This window comes from Cylas formicarius, unplaced genomic scaffold (genome assembly GCF_029955315.1).
Source record: "Cylas formicarius isolate icCylForm1 unplaced genomic scaffold, icCylForm1.1 PGA_scaffold_8__14_contigs__length_24414737, whole genome shotgun sequence".
In the NCBI taxonomy this organism is placed as follows: Eukaryota; Metazoa; Arthropoda; class Insecta; order Coleoptera; family Brentidae; genus Cylas; species Cylas formicarius.
The window spans coordinates 1,986,411-1,999,301 of record NW_026844361.1 but is presented as its reverse complement, the minus strand read 5'-3'; the positions used below and the strand labels follow the sequence as shown (position 1 = coordinate 1,999,301).

Genomic DNA, 12,891 nt, shown 5'->3' with positions numbered 1-12,891 from the left:
TCGCAGATTGGTAAATTTATTTTTTGTTGAATTGGTTAAATATAGCCTATTTCATATAATTTCCGATACAAAATATATTTGTATTTAATTCAATTTTGTGGACTTAAAAATAGTGTTTGACTGAGTCGGGTTTTAACGGGTAAATGCGAAAAGAAACGACTACATCTTCTAACAACGACATATATTTTGACTAGGGTTTTACACCTTATTACAGTCTCTACGTGAATTATTGGCACGTAGCGATACAACATTTTCCTATATTTATAAGTAACGATTTTTTTCAGACTTTTTGACGACGTTTCGCGCTTAAAGAGTACGGTTTCATTTATAAACACCCACAATTGGACTATATAAATATATAAACGAATCACAATGGTCGCTTCAGACTTGAACACCATTCTTCGTTAGGGTGTCCAGGATCTGACAACTGATCCGCTTGATTTCCCAATGAGAACCAGCGTAGTTCATCAGATCGGTGAGCAGTGAGTGGCCCCTTTCCTCCTGCAGCATTGGGCAGTAGCGTTTGGCTGGAAATAATGGACTGCCAGAACAATTTGATAAAAAAAATAATATGACAAGTTGCTGACACAAGAGCCCCCAAGAACTAGAAAATTATTTAAAAAAATAAAACAAACAATATTTTTTAAATTATTTTTACAACTTCCAATTGTATATATTTATTTATTCATTTATACAAGCAAGGTTACTCAACAGACTGCTTGGAGCAGACTAATTTGAAACGCGAATTAAGAGCATACTTCGGACTTCAAACCGTTGACGGATACTCCAGTACGCTTCTTACTATAATGTAATATAATGTCATTAAAACATCTGGGCTCTTAAAACCCTCAATAGTTCTCAAAATAAATCCTAAATTACGCAGTGCTTCCCAATTTTAGTCTCTACACGGGGCTCGAACAACAGTTTAAGAGTCCAGAATAACCCCTAAACCTTTTAATGTGTTTTAATAGTATACTGTGGAGTGACATGTATCACTATTTAGGTGGAGTCGATTCAGAGTGCAGTACTCAGAAAATCTGTTTAAGTCAGCTTGCAACTTTACTATATGTAAAGGCGAGTTAATAATAGTAGAAATTTTTGTATTATGAGAGTTTAGAAAACAAGTTCCTATTTCAAATAAAAATAGAACAAAGACCAAGGGAGCCAAGTGTGAACCCTGTGGAACGCCAGAAGTCACATCCACGCAAGCCGATTTTATGCCACTAGCAGCAACATACATGGTTCTATTTTGCAAATATTTTTTTAAAAGGTCCAGAACCCTCCCACGTAGACTGAAATTTTTAAGTTTAACAGCCAAAATGAAGTCATCAACCTTTCAAAGGGTTTAGAAAAGTCTGTAAAAGCAACGCAGACGTCACTATCATTCGCCGTTGCCTGGTACGTTCCCTGAATGAAAACGATAAGATTAGTCAGAATAGACCAACCCTTGTATGAACCATGTTGTTCTTAATTTGAAAGAAAAATGGCTTTTAAACAGACTCAAAAATTTTTGCCGAACTAACATAGAGAACCTGTAATTCGCAACATATAACGTTCCATTTTAGCTTAATTTGATTTGTAATAAGTATCTCATACACTATTTATATATCTTCTGCATTTCTCCTGCGTCGGTGCGGAGTAGAATGCAAACCAGTTTCACTTAAGTCCCATTTCTCAATAACTGTTGTTGTATTATGTTTTGTTTTTTTTTTTAATTTGTATCAGCAATTTTCAAGGACGATGCTATCTTGGCAGTTAAACAAATGAAGCACAAACTTTCGAATTTTCTTGGCGAGAAGCTTTTGTACTGTCCAAGATTTCGGTTTTTTATTTTGATTGTTAATCTTCCAGTCTCTTGTTTAACTTTGCTCAGTGTGAATATTCAGTTTAGTTTTGTAATCCGATGTGTCATTTTTTTAAAATAATATATCAAATGTTAAAAACAAAACAAAGCCAAAAACATTTATCATGTCTGTATTTATTGTGTTATACATGATATTTCGAAACAAATGCAGAAAACTCAAGGAGGCGATGCCTATTTTAAAATAACGAATGGTTTGTTATATAAACGTTGTGTGAAAAACCAACCATTACAATACTACAAATATGGTGGAAAACTAACACTGTTGTATTTTTATCGAAAATAATAAAAAATTGTAAACACACTCCCTATATGTTTTTTTTAATGATCAAAAAGATTGCATTACCACTACCCCTATCGTACTTCTTAACTAAATTTAAGGAATAATTTATGAATAATATGCAATTATCGTTTCCATATTAAAAAAAAAACCTAAAGCAAAGCATAACGAGATAAAAAAATCTAATCGGTTGCTGTCACTTCCTAAGTCGTTTATTATTATTAGAAGATAATTGATAAATAACGCTAAAAAATGAAACCGTTTGACAACACCCAACTAATTTATTTTTGTAGGTTCTGTAGTTTTTGAGAAAAATGCAGGAAACAAAAATAAATAAAATTAAATTTAGTTAGTAAGAATAATAGAGGTAGTCTCTAGTTCAATCCTCTCCACTAATTTTTAAAAAAATATGTTTTTGTGTTAAAACAAGCTGTATATGTAGTCAAACAAAAAAATACAAAAAATATATACATATATTAGTCAAATCGCGTTTATACAATCAGTACATATAATACAGTCTTATATGTACTGATTGTAGAAGCGCGATTTCACTAATATATGTATATATTTTTTGTAAATGACAAGTTCGACCTATGTCAATGGAATAATTATAACTAAAAAGGATATTTATCACTATTATCGCTTAAGGCTTCAGGGAGTGTTTCGTAAGCCCCATCCCAGACTATTACAGTATCCATTCATTAAGGTAATATTTTGATTGCGATTGGCAGTAACGTCACTTAAGATTGCTTGCATGTACCCGTATAGTGACTTCGGTGTTTTTTCCTCATTAATTTTTTTTGGGATGGTATCAATCATTATTATCGCTTAAGCCTTCAGGTAGTTCTTCAGATGCCCCAGCACAGATTATTACAGCTTTTAACTACCATCCTAGTCACTTGAAAGCAATTAAAACCATCAGAAAACAAAAAAAAGATAATATTTTAATTAGGATATATAATATATATTGTAACTTAAAATGTTTCCATATAGCAATATGTGACTAGTTAGAATAGATGATCAGCAATGTGAACAAAACGCAAAGTAAACACTCACGATTTTTAGTACAGACGTGGTGGATAGCCCAAACGGCCCACAGCTGCACCTGGTAGTTCATGTCGACCCTAAGCAGAGGAAAGAAGGGTTTGAAACTGCGGTAGGCGACCATCTCCCCGTCTGGTACCCTCCACTGGGACACCGACTGCTCCAACTCGGTCAGCATCTCGTTCCTTGTGTGAGTGGTAACCTAAACAGGATCCGACTCCAATCTACAGACACTCTTTCTGATTGTAAATTGTAAATTGATCGTCTTTTTTTTTAACTACAAAATTTAAATGAACAAATTTTAGAATTGAAAACTAGTGGGAGAGTATATCCAACAAATCTTCCTCTATAGTTGACCGAAATATTTTTTTAATTTTTCTTGTATAGAGGACGTTCCGTTAATCTAATAGATAAATAAAAAATTGTACATAGATTTCATGAACAATGTCCTATTACCTAGGTCTAAGCGTTTTCGTCAAATTTTTCCTCTAATTATTTAATTTTGGATGGATTCCTTGGGGAACGAGGTGTAAATTAATACAGGGCGAGCAAAAAAGAAGTACAAAAGTTAAATTACAAAAAAGCCTGTTTTTTTCAATTTTATCCGATTGGGTATTAAAAAGTAAGGTAAGATTTAACATTTTCCTATTCTAATAATAAGCACGTTGGTGTTTCCTTAAAAATAGACAACAGAACATTGAAACAGTTAGCCATTTCAAGTATCTTGCATGCTATATTACAGAACGACTAGACCAGTCTCCTCTAACTTATGATCAAGTGTTATATTTGGTCTATATGGGTATATGGGGCTAAAACCTGGACCTCGACTGACCGTTGACAGCTAGGCAGACCAACGAAGTGGTATTAAAGAGTTAGAGTTCGTGAGCTATCAAGGTAAGAAAAAATAGCATATGCGGGACACGTTCTTAGAGGAAAGCGATACAGAATCCTCCAATTTATAATGATAGGAAAAATCGAGGAATGTAGAGGAATTGACACGAAACAGATGTCACCTCTCAAAAATATTACAGACTGGACAGGAATAGCTGACAACTGCGAACAACTCGTCATTGTAACTGCCAATGTTAGAGGGACCTAATATGGCACCGAAAGTAGAAGAATAATGCTATAATATGGCTACATGTTATTTATTTATTATTTGGTTTAATTAATCTGATTTTTCCATTAAAAGCTAGAATGTACTTAGAAAATGAAAGATTAGATCAATTTAATTGTTATATTGAAAACAACAGAAGTATGGCTTTAACCAGAAGACAATAGTATCAGAGAAAATATCCACAAAGAATTTTTGGGTTTAGAGGAGGGATATACTACATTTACATTACAAAAATAAAAATAAATAAATAAAGTTTGAGCACTACAAGTCGTATAAATTAATTTTAATATTCTCACTGCGTTTCCAACAACAAAAACGGGGGTTTCTATTTAAAATAAGAAAGCTAGTATTTATCTCAGATGAACGGAACACATTTATTTATGACAAATTAAAAAAATCTAGATGAAATTATACAACTTTTCTATTTTTTTCCATCGTTCGTAGTTTTTGAATTAAAGAGGTTGTTTCACGCCTGTATGTGAACTTTATAAAAATAATTTTTAAAATATTTTGGACCTGTTGTTGCCTCTTAGAATAAGCTTGATAAATACAATAAGTAAATTTAAGAATATAATATTTGAAATAAACAACATTAAAATTTGTTTTATTTTTGTTGGAATAGTTGCGTTCTAATTACTCAATATTTTATAGTTAATTTTTGAATTTTTATATCTCGCTCGTTTATAATCCGTGAAGCCTGAAATTTATAAGTTACACATTTTGGTACTTCCTCTAAATTGGAGGATAGAAGGTACCGTTCTCCATCAGGAACGATTTTTGTGAGAGAATTAACATTTTAAACAAATATTTCAAAATGTTTACAGATACATCTCACTGACCTCAACTTTCAGTCAATATTTTAACTTTCTTAGTCAATGTCAATGTCAATTATAATTGATACCATTCCTTTTCGAGAACGATTTGTGCAACAGTATTAAAAAAATTGATAAAAATTTAATTATTGCTAAACGGAGGGAAAACTTTGGAAATTATTTTAAAAATCACCTGGTACCCAATCTTCCTCCAAAAGGTTTGACAGTGATGGACTATGCAAACTATCATTCGGCCCTGTAGAGAATATTCCAAGAGAGTCATGGACAAAGCAGAGGTTGATTGGTTGGTTAAAAATACTAAGACAGAAAGGGTTATCCGAGAAGCTTGGAAGACAATACAGATATGTGATGCTTCAGACCTTGCACCATTTGTAATTAGAATAAGACATCCTACAATTTAGTTCTGATTCTGAAAACAGTGAAGGGGAGTAGTTTTTTATGTTTGTTTAAAGTTAGTATTATCTGTAATTGAGAATTAAAATAATTTTTATTTATTACATTGCAAACAAATGTTAAAGAATTTATATTAGTTGTGATCAGATTTGCAAGAAAATTTTAGTTTTTGAAGTTATAAAACATTTTGGACAAACTCTGGCGGCGTTTTCGAGCGTCTAGATTAGGGATCATTGCTAAAATATTAATTATATATGAAACACGTTATTTGAAACCAGCGTGACGTATTTCCAGAGAGACAATAAGCCAACTATCACACTCATTGACGTCTCCCTTCAATAAAGATTTTTATTAAGAAATAACAAAATTACCATACCTCCCACTACTATTTACAAAACTCCTGGATTTCTCCTGCATCGCTCGTTGTTGTTGAATTGAACTTGCTTACATTTCGCCAATCATCCTGTTGGCTTCTTCAGAGTTTAACCCAAAAAAAATATTGCAGTTGAGCTCTGAAGAAGAAGCGAGAGGAATCCAGAAGATGTGTAAATAGTATTACAGTAGCCTATCAAAAAAAAAGTACCTTCCAATGCTCGTCCCCGTCCGAAGTTAGGTGAGCTACGATGCCGGCAGCGAAGTAACTCACGTCTATGTTCTCCGACTTGAGCAGGACGAACAGTTCATTGACCAACGCGTCGGTAATGAGATTCTGACGCAGTTTCGCCACCTCCGCGATATTGTTCAGTAAACCTGTAGTGAAGATGTTATTTTTTCATGGCGCGCGACCTCCCCGAAATATACTGACCCAAAATTTTCGTTTCTATGGCCGAGTTGTCCCTAAAAGTCCTCAGAACGTTCAGGAACAAGACCGCGCCGCCTTGTTCCAAGAACACGTTGCAGGTGGCGGCACTCTCGTCCGTCAAATTCCAGAGGGCGCTCAGGGTAAACTTTAAGGTTATGTCGGACAGTCGGGATTCAACGCGGCTTTGCACCATCGCGAGCAGTTTGCGCATGTAGACGGGTCTCGCGCCCAACTCGGACGTCTCTTCCGTAGACACCTAAAATACACGCGAATTTTGTGACGAACCAGAACTACACCCATAGGAAGAACATGCTTATAATAAATATCAGGAAAGATGACTATGTCATAATAATGGCAGCAAATGCGATCACACCATTATAACCATTTGACTTTAATACTACGCTTTAATACGGGTTTAAACCGATTAATATTTATTTCGGCTTCTTAGGATTCGCGAAGGCAAATTAAGTTTTTTTTATTACTAAAAGAAATAGGCTTAGTGACAGTTAACAACTCTTACACGATTAAGCATAGATCTAATCAAGTTCGCTATAGCTTGTGTAATGTTAAACCACTCTTCCTCTACTGCAACAATAAGCTCAGGTCGAGGTTAAGGTCGAATTCTAGCTTGAATTCTTCGTTTTAGCTCATTCTATAAAAAACGAATAATTTGAAAATTAAGGTTGTAAAAGCAATTTAAGTCTTTGACAAAATTGTTGCTCCCGTTTTAACTACCACATAAGCACATTTCATTTATTTATCCGTTGCTACGCATATAAAAGATCAACACTCTTGACAAATTTAAGTCCATATTAAAGCATATTATTTTTTTTTTAAACAGCATGTTTCCTTTTTTGATCTGCAGAACAGTTTATAAAAAAAATGTAGTTAAAGTCGAAAATTTACAGTGGATCGACTTCTATGCACGCAAGTATAGTTAGATTTTGCCGCGTCAGCTTTTAATCACATAAAACTTTTGTTTTGCTTATTTGCTAGTTATTCAGTTGAATATACTGTTACGGTAAACTACTAATTTTTGTAATTTAGAAAAACAAAGTTTAGAAAAGTGGCGCAGTCGGCAGATATTCCGAGGTTGGTCGAATCAATCGGTAGAATTGTAGTATCTACGATTTATCTGAATATCGAAACTTGTCGACTGGTGGAGGTGCATCAGCATTAGGAAATTGGTTCTCAAATCGTTCCGATTTCGCAAGGGGGCAGAAATTTGGTAGAACCACATCGCCAACCTGAGTTTGTCCCTTATAGAAAATGACCGCTTAATATCTCTAACGTGGAAATTATTAGAGAGAAGAGCAGATGTAAGGTGTTTAATAATAGTGACTCGGGCTGAGATAATAATTTTCCATAGACAATGAGTCCGAAAAGTTCACAGCATTTTATGCATATGCGCAAAAAATACATTGGACAGACCGAACGAAAAATATCAACTAGACTCAAAGAACACGAAAGAGCCTTACAACTAAGACAAATAAACTCATCAGCAGTTGCCGAACACAATCACAAAACTGGACATCAAATTTGATTTGATAAAACTGAAATTCTTGCATGCAATCAATTCTTTTAAAAATGAAAAATAGGAAAATCTATAGAAATGTATAAGCAACCAAATAATCTTAACCGCGTCTCAGGTCTTTACCTTTCAGCAATATGGGAATCAGTCATCTGACACAATGTTCATGGCCTCTTTTAGCTCCGCCCCTCTCAAACAATATATAAGTAGGTCCAGGAAAGTAGAATATTTGTAAATATCAAACCCTTGCCAAAACGTACTCCAATCACCACCAACAATACCAGTAATAATTTTAGAAACCCACCAATAATTTTAACCAAACAACAAAAACAAAAATAATAAACTAACCTATGCAATAGTCTTAAAATTATGCCTATATTTAAAAAAGACAGTAAAAGGGATTTAAATAACTACAGAGCCATTACAATAAATCCAACTGTATCCAAAATCTTTGAATCAATAATTAACAATGATTCAATAGTTATTATTTCATTGTTCTATTATTATAACAGTTAGTCTTATGGAGGGTATATTGCAAACAGCTTTAAAGTAAAAAAAAATTTTTTTTTATCAAATTTAAGCTAGAAGAAATTGGAAAAGAGATTGGAGTAGCTTCCAGTCCTTGGGAATCATGTTGGAAGAAAGAGGAAGATAGAATACAGATAAGGTATGCTGTGCATTGAGTAAGAGGCTCATCAATAAAAAGAAACTAAAATGGAAGTTTTAAATCAATTTACAGACCATTGTCAGTATTGTCAGATAGGGACAAGAGTAAAATTAGAGTAGCAGAGATGAAATACCTGAGAAGATTTAAAGGAGCGACCAGAAGGGACAAAATAAGAAATGCACATAAAAGACGACACACAGAAATACATAGAAAAGAAAGCAGTTGGATGGTGAGGCAATTTACAGAGATTTAGTAGCACTATGCAGGTTAAAAGAGTTTAGCAAAGTAAAGGTCAATTAAAGAAAGAAGCAGGAAGATCTGGAGAAACATGCGACATCACTCAGGAAAACATTTTGAAAAAGAAAGGTAGAACTTGGGTAGAAGCTCAAAAAATTAGCACTGAATAGTTTTTATAGATAATTAACTAGGTTGTATGAAAAAATGTAGCTCTTACACTAGAGTCTAGATTATACAAAAAACACAATAAAATTAATATTGAGCATAGAGCAAGTAACTTGAAAAAAATTAAGAAAATGAAAAAAACAAATTATTTGTGGTTCTTTATTAAAGACAAACTAAGTCTAGAAGACTCACAAAAAACAATTGGGATATCTTGTCTAATAAAAAAAGAATAGTAATAGATCAAATACTTTAAACTTATTTTTCTCAAAACTAGAAATAATAAATTACTATAGTCTTCGTTACATGAGTTCATATAAAGTTCCTGGGACTTTACATTGATCCAGATTTTTCATTTGAGCTCCTCATTGAAGCTTGACATTGGAAAAAAAATTCTGCATTAAGTGACCAAATAATATTAAACCAACAGAATTAAAAAAAATTTAAATTAAAAATAATTGATTTGATATTGATTTTTAAATCAAGGCTCATTAACAAACATTTTTTGACCAATTTAAATGTGACTAATGCATATTAGGATAAGTTTAATTAATTAAAATGTTATGAACTGCGATATATATACTTTGCTCAATATATACCTTCGACGCCAAGATACTGCATATCGCTACCGCCATTCGGTTCATGTTTACGTCCTCGAAGCCGCAGAGGGCGTCCAGAACCAGCCGGGCGCACCTGAACCTGTCGAAATTGACCTCTTGTAGGATACGATCGCTGCATAACGTGAGCAACGAGTTCTTCTGTAGTTGAAATTCGTCGGGGAAGGTCTCCATGGCGATCAGGGTCAAGTCGACCCCCCTGCTTAGTGCTTTGGGGTGTATGTTTTTGCTGAGCTCGCCTCGCGTCAAATTATAGAGGCAGGCGGTGGCCGCCATCTGCACACCAAACCTAAAACCCAGAACATAGACAAGGTCGAGGTAGGCTCAATTGAAATATCACCTGGAGGAATGGGCTTCCATCACAGGCAACACCAAATTGAAAATGTCGGGCCTGGCCTCCGAGAAAGAGGTGGTGAGCTGAAACAGGTGGTAGAGCGCCTTCTGCACATAGTTAGATCGCTCCTTGTAGCATTGCAACGTGACTTTTATCTGTTGTTCCGTTCCCAGTCCCGCTATCCTCAGATTTTGGAAATTGTCGCGCGACTTGATGTCGCAAAAGACAGGATCGAATGTCACAGCGTCGAAAACGATGCCCAAAAACTCCAACCTTGGGTGGGTGTTGATGAAACGCAATAGGGGATCCCTGGCGACGACATCTTTCCAGCCAGACACGTCCAGAGAGACGAGATGAGGGAAAATATGCTCAGTTTCCAGCAATTCCGCTACGACATACGTGTGTGGCAGATGGTGCGAGTCAACTTTGTCATTAAAAAGGCTGATGTCTAGGTATTTCAAGTTCCTCAATAACTGTAGTGTTGGGATCATGGACTCACTGGCAGCATTCAAGTCCTGAGCCAGGAAATGCATTCTTATAATTTAAAAAAAAATTTCAAGGTGAAAAATTAAATGATTTCAGTTTTCAACCTGTTCACCCTCGAAAAGTATAAAGAAAAGACAAAGAAATAGTAAAAAGAGAAAAATGTCCAGTAATACTCACACATATCGATAGGCTGGTGAGTTTATCTGCTAACAAAGCCAAAGGCCTCAAGTCTTTGATCAGGGTGCCAGATATATCCAATTTCTCCAGGTTTTTGAGATCCTCACAAATTATTTTATACATGGCCTGATTAAACTCGGTGTAAGAGAGGTTTAGGCTCTTCAACGCTTTCAAGTTGCTAATTCTAACCATAAAACTATACCTACATATATCTATAAATGTACACTTGGAAAAATTTGCGTTCATGAGGTTCTGAACTGTCCACTCGTTAAGGCAATCTGCAAACAAAGCAGTTACTAGCCTCTGCCAAAGCTGCAGCTACCGTCATCACCTAAAATATCTCCTATACTAACGTTCTTCAAATTAACCACCTCCAAGTCTGTTATTTTATGCTGCTTGAGCATTTGGAGTCCACATTTTGTTACCTTGCAGTTTTTTATCTTAACCGACCTGAGTTTAGTGTTACGCTCAGAAAATATGTTAAGTGTGGCGTCACACAGTATCCTTTTCTCCATCATCCTGTTCATAAGTCTTTCAGATACCTTGTTAATAAGATAAATATCTGGATCTCGAAATTTATAGCGCTTATCGCTGCGTTCATCATCGTAACAGTCGCTACCCTCAATAGTACTGGTCCAACCGTCTTTGGTCTGGATCTGAGGCTCGATGTAAGTCAGTATATTTTCGCATATTACGTCCAGGCAGCATTCTTCCAACGACGAAGGATTTTCACACATGTTTAGGGTGATAGTTAATTCGATATCTTCAAATACGACAATTTAAATATTTACGCGTTTTTAATTAGCATATTGGACAACCCTGGACTTAATCAAGGGGTATTCACCAAAACAAAAACACATTTTCTTTTTGCCAAAAGTGTAATCGCGAATTCTGAATGTAAATTTGTCAAACTTTGACAGTTTGGTCCTCTAACCATGAAATCGCCCATCTAAAGCACTGTTTATATTTATAATCTGTGAGTACCGCGAACGATGGACAATTTTTTATTTACGTCGAATCGAAAACAAACAATTATTAATTTGTTGTTTATGATCGCAGAGATCGTTGACGTTAAAGAATTGCGCATATTATCGCTGACGTAATAATTGTGGAAATGAAAATGCTCCGCCTTTTTCTTAATTTGCAAAAAAAAACATTGAGAATACAACATTTTCAGTTTCCACTTTTTTAAGAGTAAGTGGTTCCAAAATTATGAACCGCTGTTGTTAAAACTTTGATGCTTTTATAGAAATAAAAACGGCGTGGTGATTATTATTTTGTGAATCCTATAGCAATGAATTATCCGGCCACAGACTATTATCCTCCGTCATCGGTTTTCTTGTTTCTAGGGAAATTTTCATTTGCGAATGACATTTAACGCGATCGCGATTGGCATCTCGTGAAATTATAAGGCGCGTAAACATCATAGTTGATAGTTGACAAAAAAAAATTGGTAAAAAGCGTTTTTTATTCCCGTAGAGTTTGCATATTTTATACCTGTGTAACTCGAATCTTTCCCAATTTCAAGGACCGTTCGAACGCGAGTTAAGTTTTGCTTGTTTTCTAAACTGTTGTTTTTTCTGGACAATGGCAAAAATTCAACTTTGTAACATTACGGTTATGGACAACCCCAGCCCATTTTTAAATCCGTTTCAGTTTGAGATTACGTTCGAGTGTATAGAGGAACTAAAAGAAGGTAGGATTCGGTTACATCGCGCGTTGAAATGTTTTACAAACCTTTCGTTAACAGATCTGGAATGGAAAATGATATATGTAGGGTCCGCTGAGTCTGAGGAATACGATCAAGTGCTGGATTCGGTGTTCGTCGGTCCTATTGCGGAAGGTAAACACATGTTTGTATTTCAGGTATGTAAGAAATAACGATAAAAAAATATTCACCCTGCTACCCAAACAATTTTTGACAATTTTGCGAGCAAACTTAAATATTTTTAACAACGAGCAACTATGTCCCATTAACCTGATATTGCCCTATCTTATCATATTACAACATCTAATTCTGTTTGCTAAAATAACAAGTTCATAAACATTTAAAATTATTTGTGAGAATATTAAAAGCTTAGCAAACCCTCTGCTTTAGTATGGATTTGTTGTATGTTGCTTGCAGGCGGACCCACCGAATGTCTCTAGAATTCCAGAAAACGATGCTATAGGTGTTACCGTTGTCCTGTTAACCTGTTCATACAGAGCTCAAGAATTTATTAGGGTGGGTTATTTTATAAACAATGAGTATAGTGATCCAGAACTTAAAGAAAACTTGCCTAGTCCACCTCAGTTCGATAAGGTGAGTGTTGTCTTCTGTCATGTTACTCAATCATGTCAATGTTTGCGT

General features: G+C 34.9%; 2 protein-coding genes across 4 annotated transcripts; one reads left to right on the top strand and one right to left on the bottom strand.

The window, feature by feature from the left end:
* Nucleotides 1-172: 172 nt before the first annotated feature.
* On the bottom strand, nt 173-11,486 carry LOC132706831 (protein zyg-11 homolog B-like). 3 transcript variants are annotated; one of them, XM_060678411.1, is made up of 9 exons: nt 11,360-11,486; nt 10,873-11,304; nt 10,542-10,819; nt 9,885-10,393; nt 9,527-9,833; nt 6,334-6,586; nt 6,112-6,278; nt 3,198-3,387; nt 173-527 (listed from the first exon to the last, which is right to left on the bottom strand). In XM_060678411.1, exons 2-9 carry the CDS (start codon nt 11,276-11,278, stop codon nt 382-384), a joined length of 2,256 nt encoding a protein of 751 aa, XP_060534394.1. In that variant the 5' UTR covers nt 11,279-11,304; nt 11,360-11,486; the 3' UTR covers nt 173-381. The 3 variants fall into 3 exon arrangements, 2 of the variants coding, with proteins under 2 accessions (XP_060534394.1, XP_060534393.1); XM_060678410.1 differs by having other exon boundaries at nt 10,873-11,467; XR_009619652.1 differs by having other exon boundaries at nt 387-527; nt 3,198-3,409; nt 10,873-11,470.
* A 289-nt stretch (nt 11,487-11,775) lies between these two features.
* LOC132706838 (histone chaperone ASF1A) lies at nt 11,776-12,796 on the top strand. The gene is made up of 3 exons (XM_060678419.1): nt 11,776-12,237; nt 12,292-12,384; nt 12,667-12,796. Exons 1-3 carry the CDS (start codon nt 12,129-12,131, stop codon nt 12,687-12,689), a joined length of 225 nt encoding a protein of 74 aa, XP_060534402.1. The 5' UTR covers nt 11,776-12,128; the 3' UTR covers nt 12,690-12,796.
* The last annotated feature ends 95 nt before the right edge of the window (nt 12,797-12,891 follow it).